The sequence below is a fragment of the Nannospalax galili genome, unplaced genomic scaffold, assembly GCF_000622305.1.
Source record: "Nannospalax galili isolate Female #2095 unplaced genomic scaffold, S.galili_v1.0 scaffold600, whole genome shotgun sequence".
NCBI classification, from domain to species: domain Eukaryota; kingdom Metazoa; phylum Chordata; class Mammalia; order Rodentia; family Spalacidae; genus Nannospalax; species Nannospalax galili.
Window position 1 is genome coordinate 897,615 of NW_008348789.1, and position 20,307 is coordinate 917,921.

The 20,307-nt window shown below is 36.2% G+C and overlaps 1 protein-coding gene across 2 annotated transcripts in view; it reads right to left on the reverse strand.

Annotated features, from left to right (window-relative positions):
• Window positions 1-20,307, reverse strand: part of Cdh12 (cadherin 12) — a 1,253,457-nt gene that overhangs the window by 122,945 nt on the left and 1,110,205 nt on the right. For both annotated transcript variants that reach the window (XM_008846023.1, XM_008846025.1), the window contains one exon: window positions 9,665-9,784. In XM_008846023.1, the coding sequence (XP_008844245.1) occupies window positions 9,665-9,784 (120 nt within the window). The remainder of the gene's footprint in view (window positions 1-9,664; window positions 9,785-20,307) is intronic.

Genomic DNA, 20,307 nt, shown 5'->3' on the forward strand with positions numbered 1-20,307 from the left:
AGATCAGTAATCAGAACATATATTGTACAGAAATGTGCATGGAAAAAAATTAAGGGCTGTAGAGATGGCTCAGTGGGTACTGTGCTTACTATATGAGGACCAAAACTGGGCTGCTCAGAACACATTAATTCCATTTTCTGTACAACATATCCAATCATGTCAAACTCAGCAATGCTATGGGCACACACTGTTAATTTCTTTAACATTTATTTATTTGGGGAGGGCATGTGCCACAGACTGTATGTGTTCAGAGGACAAGCTACAAGACTCTGTTCTGGTTCTCTCTTGCGATGTGAGTTGCAGGGATTGAACACAGTCGGGCAGCAAGCACCTTTACCCACTGAGCCATCTTACCATTCCTACTTTCCTTAGTTTTAGAAAAGAGGTATCACCTTTTACACACATATGTGTATTTATGTATATGAATTCTTCCTATGACTCAGTTTAGTCATTGGCAGCACCTTTCTTATTGAACAGCCCAGAAAACAAGTAACCCCTTTTTTACATGAATGCTCCACAGCTTCCTATGTACATGTATGACTTCATCAAGCAAATGTTTTCTTTTATCTGTTATTTTTTCATTTATTCATTCATTTTGTGTCTGTGTATCTGTGTATGTGTATATGTACATAGGTGCACATGTAGCACTCCACCTGTATGGAAATCAGAGAACAATTCTGTGTAGTCAGTTCTCTCCTTCTACCACATGGGTTCCCAGAGATTCAACTCAAGTCCTCAGGCGTAGTGACAAGCACCCTTATGTACTAATAAATCTCAATAGCCAGTATTTTTATTTCAAGGACAAGCACTTTTAGATCTTTCAGCTCATGTTTGCATTTTATTATTTCTTTTGTAAAAATTCATTTATTTATTTTGTGTATGTTTGTCTGTACTGTTTTTTGTTGTTCATTTTCCTATGTGTTTGGTACACAGGACTTTGTGTGCATGTGGAGGCCACAAGGCAACTATCGATACCTTTCTCAAGACCCTTCACCTTGTTTTAGAGACAACGTCTTTCACAAAGACCTCATACTATAACATTAGGCTAGCCTAGCTGGCCAGCAAATTCCAGGGATCCACCTGTCTGTCACCACAGCTCTGGGATTAGAAGCATTTGCCAACACATCTGGACTTTTATGTAGGATGTATAGCTCAAACTTATGTCCTCACGCTTGTGAATAAAGCACTTTCCTCACTGAGCTTTCCCCCATGCCTCAAAGTTGTTTTTAAAGATTGGAAATGCAAAATTCAAGCCAATAATTTTAGATATGTATCAGTAGTCACCGAATATTATTGCACACATGCAAAGCATTGTAAAATAGATAAATCTGTGTGTGGTTTACTCTTAGTGACTGCACGCTTCCTTGACAATGCTTTTGCTTATACTCATTGGCTTCCATTGATTTTCTTGTACTTGTGTGTTTACAATCAACCCTATTTTAATGTTTCATATCAATTAACTCATTCTGTCATAAATGTTTGAAAGAATGAGTACTCTGTGTAGGTAAAACTTTTATTTTTCCATTAAGAGAAGGATTATGGGGGCACAGGTAGGCAGATCTCTGTGAGACTGAGGCCAGCCTGGTCTACATAGTAAGGTCCAGGCAGGCTGAGACTTGGGAGACCTATCAAAAAGAGCAATCAAAAATAAAACTGATCAGTCAATCAAAGAAGGTGCACTATATCGTGCCAGAATCAACTTAGACACCCAAGTTCTGCAAGACTGTACTCTGGCCTAATACAATTTCACTTTTTAAAAAGATTTATTTTCCTTTTATGTTTATGAATTTTTGCCTTTCATATATGTATATAAGTGGGCTATGTGTGGGCTTGGTGCCCACAGACACCAGAAAGAGTGCTTCGGATCCTCTGAAACTGGAATTGCTGTTAATTGTGAGCCACCATATTGAGTGCTAGGAATAGAACCCAGGTACTTTGCAAGAAAGGAAGTGCTTTTAACCTATGCAGCCCTGAGGACAATTTTCAAGCAATAAAACATAATGTTTATGTAATATTTAAAGTATTGTCTTAATATATAAGGTGTGGTCTTTGCTATGATTCTGATGTTTTTTTTTTAATTTTTATTTTATGTGTATGAGTGTTATGCCTGCATGTATGTAAGTGCACCTGTATCATGCATGCCATGCCCGAGGAGGACAGAAGTGGGTCTCAGATCCCCTGGTTGTCAGCAGCCATTTGGGTCCTGGAATTTGAAACTTGGCCTTCTAAAAGAAGGGCCAGTATTCTTAACCACAGAGACATCTCTCCAGCCCCTCTGATGTGGATCTTTAAACAATCATCACATTATTTTAAAGGATAAAGGAATAAATATGATACCAAGTTGACTTCTAAATATCTGTGAGTTTAACCACAGACAAATTCTCCCCTCAGTCTTACAGAAGCTCCTCTTGACCAGTGTAAAACCATTTAAAAATGCAAAATTGCATGTGTAACAGTTCAAATGGGAAATTTTATATTCGATCTATTTTTACCATAATTAAAATTTTTTAATTAAATAACTGGTGTTGAAATGAAATAGCATAAGCCTTTGTCAAGTGAGAATTGGTTAATTTGAAAAAATACAATGTAAGACAACATGACTTTTTTTAAATGTCCTCATGCCCACTTATTAATTCATCATAATTTTATTTATTTCATTTTTTTAACTTTTACAAAAACTTTATTGAGAATTTCATACATGTTTTGATCAAATCCATGTCCACTCCCTCCCATCCAACATTCTCCCCTCTGAAGAGGTAACCCTAAAATCTTTTAAGGATTAGATACAAGCTCCCAAATATTTCTGACATTTTGACATTTTGGGCCTTTGGAACAGTGTGTTGCTAACAGGCCCAAGGACATTTTGATTTTTAGCACAGAAAATGGCTACATTCTTTGAGGTCTTTTTATCCTATCTGCCTAGTCAATTCCTACCTCCTATTCTTATCAAGCCATCCTCTGAAGGGGTTACCCAAATTGCTAATAGGGAATAGGGATGCAGACTGCTCTGGTTTCTTCATATGAACATTTGAAAATTGCCCTGTTCTGACTTTTTTCTAGTTCATGTGTAGAACTTGTAATGCTAATTACTCTTGCCTTTACTTCTCCTTCACATCTCCTATTTATGATTCAAGGACTCTCTTTTCCCCTTAGAGACAAGAGTTATGCAATTTGGAAGTCTTTTAGATAGACTCACTGAAGGGATACTCCAGTTGCCTCACCCTGTGTCCCTATTCAACATGACATATTTTTTAAAAAGTATTTATTAATTTTTACTTATTTATTTTTACTGAGCTTTTGTGCATTTCATGTAACACTTCTAAATCAAATTAACACCTCCGTTTCCCTGAAGACTAACTCTCATAGTTCTAGAGGACACTATGCAAGCTGCCAAGGGAGAAAGCCAATCAATGGTCCAACCCGGCCCTAAAATCTTATAAACATAGTGACTGGTATCAGCACACTACCTCTACTGGTGCAGTAGTGGCACTGTTATCTGGGGTGGGGGGAGGGGGGGAATCAACAAATCAACAGTGATCTAATTGGACTTAAAGCCCTCTTAATGGGAGTGAATTCATGGGTATCATTGTAATTATACTCAAATATACATGATTGCAGTGGCCATAGATCCTAGCGAAAAACCTATCTCTGTCATATCTCTAGACAAATGAAATGTCTTACCATAGCTAAATATGGATTATTTTATTTACAGATAGTATACAGTAAACCTCTCATCAAAAAAGCTCCTTTTTGCAACAAAAGGAGGCTACTTCAGAGTTCAGAGTACATACAGGGAATACATGTCTGAGAGGCGACAAGCCCCAGGTGACCTATCTACAGTGAAATCTCTACATCTAAAGCTCATGAAACATAGTGGAGTAGGGGTTGGAGAGAATACTGGTACATCTCTCACCTCTCACCGGTGAAGCTTCCTTATACAACAGAGTTTCATGTACACAGAAGGCCACAAGTAGCTAAAGTTTTAGAGAATAAGAGACTGCAGAGTGTGTGTTCTTGAATAGGACTCCTATTATAAACCTCTCCCCCCACGGCTCAGGGACCATTTTGGAAAAGGGGGAGCAGAGATTGTAAGAGACAGGGTTGGTGCATGAGCATAGGGAAACAGAGCTTTCAGTCCACTGGAAGCTTGCTCATGTGAACTTGTGGCAATGGTGGCATTGAGCACAAGACCCAGGCCAACTCAATCAGACAAGAGCCCAGTGTGGTGTGAAAGAAATTGTTGGCAGGCAGTCCTAGTCTGAGAACTGTTGGAGACTGATGGCTGCTGGGAGAGGGAGAATAGACATTCCTTAAGATTTCCAGATAGGCTGAATAGACTCCAGAAGATGAACATGCACCAAAGGACGTTTAGATAAAATACTTGAGTGGATGGCACTTAACACATATGGCAAAATAGATGAGGCCCAGTGTTGAGGGGGTATGGGAGCATGGATGGGGAAGGGGGGGTCTTAATTTGATTACATGGTACATTTTGTACCAATCTAAAGTTACTTAGACTAGTCATGTAGTAACTCAGACTAGGTAAGTAGGAACATTTTAATATGTTAAAGAATTTAGCAAAATAAGACACAGATGTCAATTATTCAAAGTAGTGTTTGCTTTCCTGAATAGAAGATCACTGTTATCATGGGCATGGAGCCATAGCATCTGATTTCATGTACTACATTAAATGTTACATTATTTTGTATATTTATTATTTCATTTAATTTCTATAAACTACATTTTTTTCATATGATAAACTAAAACATATTTGAATTTGACACAACCAAGTATCACCTGAGAAGAGAGACTCAAATGAGGAATTATCTAGATCAGGGTAGCCTGGAGACGTGTGTGGAAGATTGTCTTTATTGTTAACTGACTCAGCCTAGTGTAGGTGGCACCATTCCATAGGTCAGACCCTAAATTTATAAAGTAAAGAAACATAACTGAGCATAAGTAGAGGGCAAGCAAGCAGGGAATCCTGTATTTATAGTCCTTAGCTGCCTGCTTGATTTCCCCACTACAATTGACTTAACCTGGAACTATAAACATAATAAAACTTTTCTTCTCTAAGTTGGATTTGGTCAGATTATTTCATCAAAACAGTAGACATTCAATTAGAACAACATGTCAATATACCATTTCACTGTTATATAAACATTAAATATGATAGAAATATTTGTGTGATGTTTTAAAAATTCTCCAATATTTTGTATTTTTGAAATATCATTGAGGGGGCTTAAGAGATGACTCAGAAATTAAGAGCACTGTCTGCTCTTGTAGAGGACCGAGGTTCAGTTTCTAGCACCCACATGACAACTAACAATCATCTGCATCTTCAGTTCAATCATGAGATCTGACATCCTCTTCTGACCTCTGCAGGCATTACACAATATGAGTGCACTTATACACATGCAAGACAAGAAACTCATAAAATATTAAATATCATTGAGCAATAGTTTCAGGAATATAAGTGAATATATATTTTATATATATATCCATTTCTTGGTTAAGGAATTTTATATTAATATCTATTTATGTTTATAAGTAAGTTGGTATATCTACTTAAAAAGTGGTGCCACAATTGTATATCAAACAGCAAGAATAATACAAAATTAATTTACATTTTCTTCAAATGAATAAAAACTGATGAATTTATTTCTTCCTAAATGTAACAAATTTTTGATGAGTATCTTCCTCTAATAATTGTTTCAAATGGTTTTCTACATTCAAATATGGAAATGTTTATATATCTTTGATTTTTCATGAATTTTATTTAACAACAGCAAAAGGAATGAGGAAAGGAAACTACACAGCTGGAACAAATGGAGACTATTTCTGAGAAAGTGCAATTATCCTTGATTTTTTATTTATTTTTATGTACCACAAGGTGATAAATTTGACAAAAGTCTTCTTAATGCTTTCTGTGCGTGAAGAACTAGTTTTCATTCTCTTAATGAAGTGCCTCATCATCCACGCTTTTCCTGTCTAGTGGTCTGAGGCAATGTTACTTGCAAGACTTCTGTCTCCAGTGAAAATCAATGCCTCAAAAATCTATTATATCATTTATGCCAGAATAGATTCACATTTACTTACAAATAATAAGCCTTATGGAAATTATAAATGTAAGTGCATGAAGGCATTATATATGCATATTCAAATGGAAAATAATACTTTTTACATGCATTAGAATTCATCTGTGGTTCAAACTGACCCATATAAAGTTAAGGTAGGAGCTTTTGATTTTATCTATATAGTTTTATTCTGAATTCAACAATAATTTTTAACTTATTATGCTCAAGTTCATATTTTAGGAATTTTTATTCTGTTTTATTTAGAAGTGGGTTTCATCTGTTTTACCTACAGGTATTCTTTCAATATTAGATCTTTAATCTTTCCTTGAAATTTATCTTGAGTTTGAATAACTCCCCTGTGCTGTAGAATTCATCACTGCAACTCCAAGATGCTAGCTTAATCCTCACTTTCTTACTTCACCAACTTCTAAATCCACTTGTTTTACTTCTGCCTGCCCTAGTGTCTCTGGGGGGTGATGCTTAGGGGCTGAAGGAACCTTAATGACTCATACAATCTATATTTCCATTTGTAGCCATATGTCAGTTAAGATGAAGTTGGATGTAATACATAAATCTATAAGACAAAAGAGCACACAGTGATTCCATGTGCTAAGAGGAACTACTTTTCATGATTCTGACTCATTATTACACTATGAGTTCTACCTGTTGTTCTACTTGTGGGGACATTGTGTGTTCATGAACTTCACAAAGCAATTTCCTGAATCAATTTCTTATCTAACATCAATTTTCTTGTATAGGTACCTATGATTTTTTATAGCCAAATTACAATCATGTCCTTAAAATATTACCATATATTTGCCTATATTTACCATCATATTTCTTTAAAAAAAACACCTTGTAATTATCACTTCCACAGACAGACACTGCTGATATCTGGCATTCTGGCTTTTGATTTCTAATACTCTATCCAGCAAATGATAATAACCTTTCTAGATCTACCACTGATATTTTTTAAAAGGGTTTCTTAAAATAGATAAACCTAACTTCTACCAAGCCTGATGATCTGAATTCAATTCTGGGGGTTCTGCATTTTGCAAGAAGAGGATAAACTGACTCCTGAAAGTTGTTCTGACATACATAGGCTTTTTCTCTATCTCTCTGTATGTGCATGTAATAATATAGAGAGAATATATATATTCTCAATTTCTTCATTGAGAATTTCATACTTTGTTCCAGTTTTATTTTCTATTGCTGTAATAACTTATGGACCAAAAACAGCTTGGTGAGGAAAATGTTTATTTGGCTTATAGCTCACAGCCAGCCAGTCCTCAAGGGAAGTCAAGGCAGGAACCCAGGGCAGGAACCTGGAGGCAGGAACTGCAGGAAAAGCCATAGAGAAGTACTGTGTAATGGCTTGCTTCCCTGGCTTGAGCTCCACCTACTTCTCATGTAACCCAGTACTACATGCCCAGGGCTGGTACCAATCCCAGTGGGTTGGGCCCTCCTGCCTCACTCAACAATCAAGAAAATGACCCACAGACATAGCCACAGGCCGATCCAAAGGAAGGAATATCTCAGTTGATGTTCACTGCTCCCAGTGAGCTACCAGTACCTGTATACAATGAAATATAATCATGATATGATCAACTCCTATATCCTTCTTCCCATTGCCCCATAAAAAATTCTTAAAGTGAGAGCATGTTCTTATTATACTCCTCTTTTGCCTAGGTCTACAGAGTGATACCTGCCTTGCTCCAAACTTCTTAATGACAGTCAGTGCTCTAGGGTAACTGAGCAGTATGGTGGTGACATGTGACTAGAGGACATATATTCAGTTGATCTAGAATTTTGCAAATACTACATTTCAACTTTAGTTGAAAAACATCCATTGATTTTATGTTTCAATACAATATTTATGCATGGCTAATTGTTTGCTAATCTATTTCTCATTGGAAGGGTAGAGATTACGCTTTGAAATGATTGTTCTATTGTGCATACACAGGGAACGCGAAGCACATTCAGTGGACTGGAAAAACAGGATATGAAGTTGGCAGGTTAAAAGTTGGGGGAGACAGGGACAGGGGAAGTACTGGAGGGGAATGAATGGATGTGAATTTAATCAGAATACATTATATGCTTGTTTGAAATTCTCAGTAAATTAAATTAAAATAAAATAAAATAAAAGGAGACTATTTGATGATGTAAATTTTAAAAATTAATTTTAATTTTAATGACCTATTTACAAATTTAAGGAGAGGCTGCCTTTAGTATGGTGAGAATCATGTATGTTGAGAGGGTTTCCATTATGTTAAGGTAGTATATTAAATACTACTCAATTCACTTTGGAATATGTTAGCACACTATTTAAGAATTGATTTAATAACTGTCATTATGAAGTTCCACCTTTAACTGTGGCAGCGATGCCTGTAGCCTTGTTCACTGGTCCCATAAGGAAACTCAGTATGCAAGACCAGATTGTGTTTGTGGGGAGCAAAAGGCCTCATCTGATTTAAACAGGATCAGAGGGCTGGGGCTCTAGCTAAATGGTAAAATACTTGCTTGGTAAATATAGGACCTGGGACTGATCTGCCCCACCCTAAAAAGCAAAAAAAAAAAAAAAAAAAAAAAAAAGTAGGATGGAACGAAGGGAGGGAGGAAGGAAGGTAGGAAAGGAGGGAAGAAAAGATAGGATAGAAAATTTAGACTCTGCCGTGTGCTTAAAGGGCAAAAAATCCCTTCTTACAAAATCCGCCTGACCACACGTAAATTGCCATTCCCAAAAATGTGCCTTATCGGATCGTTATTAGCCCATATTTCGAAAGTGTGACTCTGGAGGAACATACCACCCCAGCCATAAAGTTGCAGACAGGCCCCTCTGCCCTTATCAGACCCCAGGCCCTTTACAAACACGGACTGGAATAACTATAGAATACTTAAACTGTCCTGCCGCTTGAATCAGTGAGGTTGAGGCTGATCATAAGAGTTGGTTTCTTCTTTTTCTACCTGTGCCTCTCTCCTCTAGTAACAGCACTTACCCTCAATCCCTTAAAATTCTACGTGTTTTATAGTCTGAAATTTACCATTCATTTACATGCTTGTTTTTATAAAACAAATTTAAAAAGTAAGAGAAGTGAGACTGGCTAAAAAGAGCAATTCTAGAAGTCAGGGATCTTGGTGCTTCATGTTGCAGCTGCTCACAAACATGGCTGCTGATCTACTCCACAGCACCATATGTAATCCTCAGGCAGACAACAAAAGAAGCTACAGAAGCTTCTGGGTAAGACGTAAAAGTACATGATAAAGAAGCGATATAATTGAATCCAACCCCCAAATCTGAAATGAAAAGATTTTTTTAGCCAGATGAATAAAAGTATATACTTGAAATTTTGAAATAGACAAAAAAAATCCCTAATGGAAGTTTGGACTTTGTAAATACATGTGAAAAGATTTATATGTATACAAACCTCAATAAAATGAAAATATTTCTCCAAATGTGAGGTAAGATGTTATCACTTTCACCTAATGATTTTTCACTGAATTTTTACTGTTATATCACAATAGGCAACATCCCATGCCAAGATTCAATTAAAGTTTGAATGTGGTGTTGTCTCAAACAAGAAATTTACCTGTCTTAGGATCAATAGAGAAATAAGGTTGACCCTGAAGGATACTGTAAACGACTCTGGCACTGTTTCCATAGGTTGGGTCATCTGCATCTGTGGCCTTGACCTGGAGCACATAGGCACCTGAAAAATAAGACAGTATCACTCTAGGGCTTTCTTTTAGAGAGGTCAAGATCATATCTTCTGGATTTCATATTCCTTTAGAATTTAACATTTTTCAAGGGCGCTGTGCCATTAGACTGAAGGTTTCTTTAACATGGTAATTAAAATATTGGGCAATGACATGTCCAAACCATAATGGGATATTATCTCACCCAAGTAAGAATGGCTATCACCATGAGGACTGAAAAGCACAATAGCCAAGGTTGAAAGGAAAACCTTTGCAAGCAAGCAAGCAGACAAAAAAAAAACCCAGAAGTGCTGTGTCATCTGGTAATCACAGTCTGGATATGTATCCAATGGGAGTATAAACAGCATATTGAAGTGACATTTGCCCCCTCATGTTTGAAAGCTCTATTGTCAAAACTCATGAAATAGAAACAAGCTATGTGTCCATCAACAAATGAACAGATAAAGATAATGCAATATAATAACTGACAATATCAAAACTTGACTTCGTTTTGCTAAATGGGATAAACCCCATGAAGAAAGATAAATTTTGAATCATCTCCTGTGTGTGTGCACAAGTGCCTCTCTCTCTCTCTCTCTCTCTCTCTCTCTCTCTCTCAGTGTATGTGTAATAGAAAAAAAAATTGATCTCAGAGCAGTTGAAAATTTAATGGTTACTAGAGGTTTGAAGATGTGATAGAAGGGGAAATTTGATCTGTGTTTACTGAGTTGCAGTGATACAGGAACAAGAAGTTCTGGTGTACTATTGTACAGTATGGTAACTATACATAATAAGAATAATATGTTTCAGATTACAAAATGCTAAAAGAAAGTTTTCTGAATGTTTTATCATATAGTAATGATAGATATTTGAGATATATAAATATATTCAACACAATTTTAATATTTCACAGTATATATATGAAATATTTTTAACTCCACTAATATTTGCAGCCTTATGATTTTTTTATCAATTTTAAATGAATTTTAAAATATTGCAATGAGGGCCGGAGAAATGGCTCAGTGGTTAAGAGTTCTGGCTGCTCTTATTGAGGTCCTAGAATCTATTCCCAGCTCCTAAATTGCACTTAGTAACCATCTGTAACTCTAGTTCCAGAGTATCCAAACACTTCTTCTGATCTCCTCGGGCATTGCATGGCACAGATGCACCTACCTACATGCAGATATTACACTCATACACATAAAATAAAAATAAATAAAATATTAATAAAATAAAATGACACACTACAACAATAGAGCAGTTTTGAAAATGACACATTTCAAATTTGTTTTTAACGTTATGTCCATTTCCAGTAGCTAGATCATTGAATTAAAAGGCATGATATCTTTATTAATTTATGGCCAAAGAAAACACTGGACATCCATTTACATTAGCTCATCTGTTTACTGTGGATGCTTGAATTTCATGATAAAATATCAATAAAAGCTAAAAGGCTTAGAAGGTTACTGAACTTAAGATGTTCTTATGTGATTTGCAGTGTCAATTTACACATCAACAATGGCCTCTTAGCATTAGAAAGCCTTCAATTAGAAGATGATATTTAAGAAACCAAGAAAATTAAAATGATTTCAAGTATTTGTGCTGTCCAACAGCCAAAGAGCACCTCGGTCTTAAGGCTAAAAATTAGTCTTGGGGTTCTTTCATGTAGGAAATCACTATCACATGTACCTTTTCTCCATTTTTTTAGAGGATTATTCAGTTTTATGCTAAGGAAAGTTGAGGAAAATTTTTATTTCTGTCTTTTCATAAGCATATATAAATTATACTTTATAAAATATTGAAAGTATACCTGCATGTGCTATGCTCAATACTACTATTCTTAATTTATTTTTAAATATTTTATTTATTATTTTTATTTTATGTGTATGAGTGTTATGCCTGCATGTAGGTAAGTGCACCCGTGTCATGCAATGTTCATGGAGGACAGAAGAGGCTGTCGGATCCCCTGGAACTGGAGTTACAGTGGTTAGATGCCATATGGGTGCTCAGATTCAAACCCAGGTCTTCTGCAAGAACAGTCAGTGTTCTTAACCACTGAGCATCTCTCCAGTCCTACTATTCTTAATTTAGAATAAAAAAAGGGATCCTAACATATAATAAGTACATTAAGATAATAGTATATTATGTTAATAACAGAAAAAATTCACAAAACATGGCTAATCATCTCATGCTCAATAAAACATTTCAGTTACATATACATATATATTAAAAACAAACACACTTAGTGCTGGAGAGATGGCTCAGTGGTTAAGAGTACTGACTTCTCTTGCAGAGGACTTGGGTTCGATTCCCAGCACCCACATGACAGCTAACAACTTTCCATAACTGCAGTTCCAGAAGATCTGACGACTTCTTCTGACCTCCGCATGCATTGCATGATACAGGTGCACCTAACCTACATGCAGGCAATATACTCATACTTAAAATAAAAATAATTCAAAAAAGAAACTCATACACTCATATACACACTGACAAATTTAAACAGAGAAATGCATATGTAAGCCAAATTTTTATGTAAATAGTTAATATTCCAAAAATCCAAACTTTTAAAATGAATAGAATTCTGTCTCTGGGCTGCATTCAATGTAAAAAGTCTAACTGGAGGCTGCAGAATCTCCCTTCTTCACTTAGTTAATCATCTATGCTTTTCTCTCAAGGCAGAACAAATGTGGAACAAGGCAAGTCTTAGCAGTTGATGACCAAGACTAAGAAATAAGTCATTTTGCATTCCCTATTTTTAAAATTGAAGTGCTACAATACTGAAAGCTCAAGAAATGACTTTCTGTGAAATCAATGTCAGGTGCTTTTCCTCAAGATTCTTTGGTGTGTGTGTGTGTGTGTGTGTGTGTGTGTATTTGTAATTTCTAGATTATGAGCAGATGAAAAATATGATACATTTCTTCAGGGCAGAAAAATAGGTATATTTTACCAGAAGTCTTAAATAATTACTAATAATATCCATAATTAATACCTACATGCTTTTCACTATCAGTATTGGCAATCATTTACCAATATGTGACTAGTGTTTATGATCAGTGGATATGTTTCTTAATGATTCATCCAAGCTTTATTTAAGAAATTGTATGAAAATAATCATTCGAATTAAAATAAAATAGCTTCTCCTCAAAAGGGACTTAATAGTTCCAGAGTCTTACTTGATCATTTTCATATCTCTTCATGATATATGCACTAAAACACAACATCTACAGATTTTAAATATTACCCTAATTCTGGATGTAAATATAATAGCTAAAGAGATAATGGATTTTTCTGTTCTGTGGAATATTGAAGATAAAATGCATTGCATTTAGGAACCCATAGAAATTTAAAGCAACTAGAGACATAGATGCATAGTAACAAATTCAAAAACTCTGATCTTTTACATTTTTCCTCTTAATGCTCATAAGTACCAACATTATGTTCATTATATACATTTTTGTTTTTGTGACAGGGAAATTGGAGTCATATGTGTCCCAGAATTCAGCATGGAACTTATTCTTTTATGAGTTGAGAAGCAGGATCACAATGTTTCCCAGATTGGCCTTGAACTTGCTATATGGCCAAGGATGAACATGAATTTCTAGTCCTTCTGTTTCTATCTCTTGAGCACTGTGATTCTGGGTTTATGGGGTGCTAGGGATTGAACCCAGGACTTCATGCTTACTAGGAAAACACTCTACCAAGTGAGATTCATCTGTAGCCTGGAACATATTGTCTTAGCACTGAAATCCAGAGCTGACAATACAGTACATTGGAAGTATCAGAAAGAAACTGCAGTTAAGTAAGTGCTTAGTAGCACCTAAGAGTATTTGATTAGACTTGCTCTGAGATCCCAGGTGGTTGTTGCATTAGCCCATGCTGCAAAAACAAGCCTACATTAAACACAGAAGACTGCATTGTCTTAGAGTTCTGGAGGAACCAAGTTTAATACCAAAATGTGGGAAAATTTGATTTCTGATAGGACTTTTCTTTCTTCCTCCCTGATTTAAGTGGTTCTTCCCCTGTGCAAGTATGAGTGTAGTATGTGGGTGTATTTCTGTGTGTGTGTGTGTGTGTGTGTGTGTGTGTGTGTGTGTGTGTGTGGAGAGAGAGAGAAGACAGAGACAGAGATAGAAGCAGAAATGGAGTGGGAGAGAGAGAGAGACTGAGGTTTGGTGACTGCTCCTCTTTTCCTTTAGTCAGTAATGAAAGGTCACTGAAGGAAAAAGAACAAAGGAAACAGGTGACAAGACAAAATGGGCTTTTATTTGAGGCAAAAACAGGCTGAGGGGTCTCTGTAAGAATCAGAGAACATGGTGAACTTATAATCTGGAATAGTTAGAGCGCTGAAAGCAAGCAAGCTGGAAAGGAGAATGATAGGATTCCTTTCTTGGCCAATGATAAGGGTGACCAGTGATTGATAAGCATCTTTCCTGACTGGCCATTATTTGGGGCCCATGGGACAGGGCAGTCATAAATCTAGAGAAAATGGTTACTTTACTTCTAGAAAACAAATTAGTATAGTTATTGGAATTGTCACAAAATGGGGGGGGGCTGACTAACAAGTAGTTGTGGAAGTTTAAAGCCCCACATTTGTGAATTTATATAATATAAATTTCTACTCTAAAGATCCTATTTCTAAATTCAGTCTTCTTAGTGGTTACAGCCCCAACATATGTATTTTCAAGGTGGAACACAATTCATTATATAACATAAGAGATCACTATTAATAGACATACATGTATACATTAAAATATGTGGAAGTTAGTGTTTTAAAGCATCAATTCTTCAAAATTATGATTAGAATCTAATCTATATATTTTACAACTGAGTGTTTATATCATCATAAAACCATGCAAGATGGGGGCTGGAGAGATGGCTCCGTGGTTAAGAACACTGGTTGTTCTTGCAGAAGACACAGGTGCACTTACCCACACTCATGCATAACACTCATACACATAAAATAAAAATAATAAATAAAATAATAAAAAAACATGGATGAAAGTAATTAAAGAGGGATATGTTGCCTAGAGAAATTAGACATTCTTTTGTGCAATTTATGTTGAGAAATATAAAAAAATGGTTCTTCATTCCAATTTTGTGAATTTATACAGCCTTTGAACAGGTAATAAGTAACACACATGGAAACTCAAACATTGCTAATGTCTCCCAAAATTATGGACATTAATTCATCTACTCCATTACTTATTATGGAAATAGTCACTGATTTCCTATGAAACAGCAGGCACACTGTTTGGGATATTAGGGAATTCAAATCTTTAAAATACTATCCCATCTATGAGAGGAACAGGAAGAGGAAGAGTTTCAGGCAAATAGACTTTTTATAAGATGATCAAGAAGATAAACTTTTGAGAAACTTCATTTATGTGGGTATGTGAGTGTAGGGCAGGTGAAGTTTTCATGTTTTTCTCTTGTTAAATAAATTATTGGGAAAAAATTTAGATATATATATTGTGTGCACCATGCTGTTTGGGATTTGCATGTAAGTGAATGGCTAATGTGAGATAAGTCCTACATTATTATTTTATACACTTGTCACTTTTTGTGATAGGAATACTTAAAATCTGTATTTAGCAGCGTCCAAGAACATCATACAAGCTGGGCTTCGTGGCATCGACCTGTAGTGAAGAGTGAAGCAGGAGGATCACTTGAGACTGGACGTTGAGATCAGACTGGGCAATAGTGTGAGACTGTGCCATGTAAACCAAGTGATAACACTCAAAATAATGCAGTGTAGATGGAACTTGACTTAAGGATAGGTGAACTTAGGATTGTTGACATGACAATGGTTTGGAAGCAGTAGACAATCAGTAGAAACTCTACCTTGAATTTAGAGTTTTATCTTTCCTTGGGCAAGCAACGTGCAATAAAATATTCTCTTAAGATGGACAGTGCAGCAGGATCACAAGCTCCCATAAACTTCACCTATGCAGGGCTCATGGACCATTGTAGAAAAGGGGGTGGAAAGATTGTAAGAGCCACAGGAGGAGGTGCATGACTGCATGGATACAGAATTTTACAAGCTCATGGGATCTTGCACATATATACTTAAAACAATGGTGACAGCACGCACAAGACCCAAGCAAACACAAGCAGATAAAATCCAAGCATAGAACTGTTGAAATGGGTATCGGGCCCCAGTCTTTAGAAGTAGTGACTCTAGATAGTCTGACTAGACCCCAGTGGATGGAAGTACACTGAAGGATATCAGGGGATACTAACTTAACTTGACTTGATAGGGTTTAACATAAATGACAGAATGCATGCGATCCAGTTGGGGTGTGGGTTATGGGAGGGTACAATCAGAAAGGAGATATAAAGATGATTAAGATGTTGTGTATGAGATACACAAAATTTAAAAGAAAAGATTCTTAAAGTAGTAATAGTTTGCCTAAAATATCCTATAATGGGGCTGGAGAAATAACTCAGCAGTTAAGAGCACTGGCTACTTTTGCAGAGGACAAGGTTTTTTTCTAGCACCCACATGGCAGCTAACAACGATTTGTAACTCTAGTTTCAAGGGATCCGATACCTCTTCTGACTTCCGTGGGCATTGCATGACACCCATGCACTTACATATATGCAGCCAATACACTCATACACATAAAAAAAAATCAATAAATAAAATATTTTTAAAGGCATCCTATACCTTTTCATAAGGCAGACTTTGTGTTGATTTAGTCTAATCATAAGCTAAGGAAGGTATTCTGAGCATGTTTAAAATAGATAAGAGTAATATAAGATCTTGATGTGATGTGTAGTCAACATGTCATGCCATTTTGATCTTAGTCACATTATCATGATGTAAACGTATTTTCACATGTTAAGTATAGTCATTCTGTTCTGCAATAGAACCCTTGAATTTATTCCTACAAGTCTTATTGAAATTGTATGTTCTTTGAATGAGATCTTTCCAAAGCCTGTCTTCATAGTCCCAGTAATTAGCATTTTAATCTGCTTCTCTGGAAATTTTTTAGAAAAAAATTATTCCATGCAAACCTTGGTTAAAAAAACCAAAATATTTGGCACCATTTCTTATTATGTAGCCTTCAGTTACACACATGGACTCATGTAGAGATATTGCATATGTAATTTTTCAGTAGGTTTTGGACTAGTATGATCCCTTCTCTTTTATTACGTTAGGTGGGCATTATTTATCTCTCTTCTCCCTATCCTTGTCTAACCCTCCCTCACCCCTTTAAACTATCCCCATTTTCCCCATTTCTCCCTTGATAACACCAGTATCCTATGGTCCAGTGCCAAACAGGAGAAACCCTCCTTTGAGTTGTTGGTTAGGGTAGTCCAAGAGACCCCCCCTCCAAAATTGCACAACTATTGCCACAGTCCTTGATTGCCTCCAAGAACCTGAAGGTAAGACCCTATTGCTTAGATAGTATCTCCTTCAGACACAGAATTTGGTGCAGCGGAGCTGGAACCTGCCTCAAAAATACCTCCCCAAAAGGATAGCTCTAATAGCTGCTAAGGGAGCACATCAATCAAGGATCCAACCTCAGCCTCAAGGCCTAATAACCACATCAATGACTGGCACCACTAGGGACATTGGTGCAGTACTGGTACATTTATCTTGGGGGGTGATCAATAGCTATCTAATTGGACTTAACATCCACTAAATGGGAGGAAACTCATGTGTGTAACTGTAAACATAGCCAAATGCACAAGGGTGGAGATGTCTTAGAACTTAGAGAAAGAACAAAAGTTGTCACATCCACAGACAAATGTAATTTCTTACTATGTGCAAAATATGGCTCCTTACATTTATAGACAATTATCCCAGTCACCAATCATCAAAGATGCTTCTTCAGCAATGGATGGAGACAATTACAGAATTCCATAACTGATCACACAGAGACATTGTCTGTGAATTGCCCAAGTTTAAATGGCATATCTACAATGCAACCACCAAACCTAAGGCTCATGGAACACAAAACAAAGCATAAAGAGAACACTAATGCATTTCTCACTTCTCATCTCTGAAGCTCCCTCATGAAACAGAGGGCCAGGAACACAAAAGGTCACAAATGGTCAATGCATGGAGAATAAGAGTCTGCAGAGTGTGGGTCCTTGAACAAGACTCTTATATTAAATGCCACCCACCCAGGGCTCAGGGACCATTTTTGAAAAAGGGGGCAGAAAGATTGTAAGAGCCAGGAAGGAGGCCTACAACCATATGAAATAGAGTTCGATAAGCTTTTGCGACCCTGCACATATGAGCCTACAGAAATACTGTCAGCATGCACAACACCTATGCAAACTCAGCAAGACAAAAACCTAGAACAGAGCTGTGGAAATGAGCAACAAGCCCAAATCTTAGATGGAGAACTATTGGCAGCTGATGACTTCTGAGTAAGGAAGAGATGATCTTAAAGGGAAGTACTCTAAATAGGCTGCCTAGACCCCACTGGATGAACTTGCACTGAGGGCATCTGGGGATAGTAACTTGACATGACAGACTTTGACACTAACAACAGAATGTATGAATTCCAGTGGAGTGATGGGCTCTGAGAAGGTACCAATGGGAAAGGGGGTATAAAGACAATTAAGATTGAATAAGATGTTCTCAATGAAATACACAGTCATTAAAACCTTACAAAACAAAAGATTCCTGAGGCAAACGCAATATTGGAGCTGCTGAGGGAGCCACAAAGCTGTCAGAGCTATGATCCCCAGGGATTATCACTGTGATAGAAGGCATGGTAGAGGAGAATACAATCATGTGTTTTAGAGACATTTTTGTTTATTTGGTTTATTCATCTATTTATTCATTTTATTAATTACTTATTGATTGACTGATCTATTTTGAGACACTGTCTAACTCTGTAGCTCCAGGTGGTGTGCTATATAAACCATTCCAGACTAACCTTAACTTCAAGCTTCTGACAGTACCTGCCTTCAGAGCGCTGGGATTAAAAGTCTGCACCACCACACCCAGCCTTCCTTTTTGTGTTTTGAAGCAACAGGAGTACAGAGTTTATTCTTTCAATTTCTGCATTACAAATAAACACCTGATGTTCACTGTTATTCCTGTCTTCTATGTGTTATATACACCTGTATATGCAAAATGTATTCTTATTAATTTATTTGCATTTTTACATATATACTAAAATATGTATTAACACATAACATGAGTAAATTAGTATATTATTGATTGAGGTCGTGGTTTGATTTATTTTTATTTCATCATGTTCATTAATTTTAGTTTATGCATTATTTTCATATATATACATATGTGATAAGTAAAATACCATTCTTTAGTTATGTTTGGCATTATTACCTGACTTTTATCCTCTTTTCTGATTTCTTTCAAAGAATACATTGGCTCTGGGACGCAGAAGAGGGAAATCAGCTTCCTCTGAAACACTGAAATCCACAGGGCTATAACTCCTCTTGCATATATATTACATACTGATAATGCTTCATTTGCCTTACATAATTATGATTAATACTTTCAGGACATAGATGGGATTTTGCAGTCACCTGATACAGCAATGTGTTCATTTGGCAATCCAAGAACTGAAGGTCAGTGATGGTGAATTCTTCTACATACTACACATATTTTCATACAAAACGGCAAGGATCAATAAGAGCCTTGACTATTTCATTATTTCAACCACAGTGGTCTTGAATTTGTCAGTGCTTTCATGTCTTTTTTCAAAAAACAGAAATAGTAATCACCATGAATTGGTGCTTACTCTCTTAACATACAGGAAAAAAAAAACAACGTCATAGGTATATAGTGACTGTATTGACATATAAATTTAACAACTAAATTTAGCTTCATTTTGGGCCATTAAATAAGCAAAACTGGTAGAAACACATAGCAAAACTATGTGTAAAATATCTAATATATGACTTCTATAAAAGTCTATAAAATTTTATGAATTTAGAGAAATACTCTTTTCATTGGAAATTGTCTTTGTTTGGTTTCATCCTGCAACTGTCTCAGCAAGTTGGGATCATTATTTTCTCAAAATTGCAAAGCTGAAAATCTTCCCACCTTCTTTTCCCTCTGGCTTCTTTCACTCAAATCACAAAATTATCATGCTGTTCTTCATTAAAAAATAAGTTAAAAATGAGAGAACAGACAGCACTCTAATGAGTTTGTATGCCAATTTAATAATAATAGTATCTCAACTCAGCTGTGCTTTCCTGGATAGATTCCAAACGTGTTGCCATATCTGTTTACACTCTCTTACTCTTTATGAGGAGTCTCTCCTCACTGTGTATTCTAGCCTAGATAACATGCTACCTGAAGGGAAATTGCCTCCCCACCACAGTGTCCCAGCTCTGTGGTACTTTAGTGAGCCCTTCTTTTTTCTGCTTTTTCCAGCAGAGATAATGTATTCCTTCTTTTATATCTCTATTAGTCTGAGTATATGTGGGCTACCTTAATTTCATGCATCATTTCTTCATTAATAAATTATAAAGTATTTTATTTCAACAACCTTAAGTTATTCATTTTTCTATGCCCAGTAATAACCACAGGTCTTCCATGAAA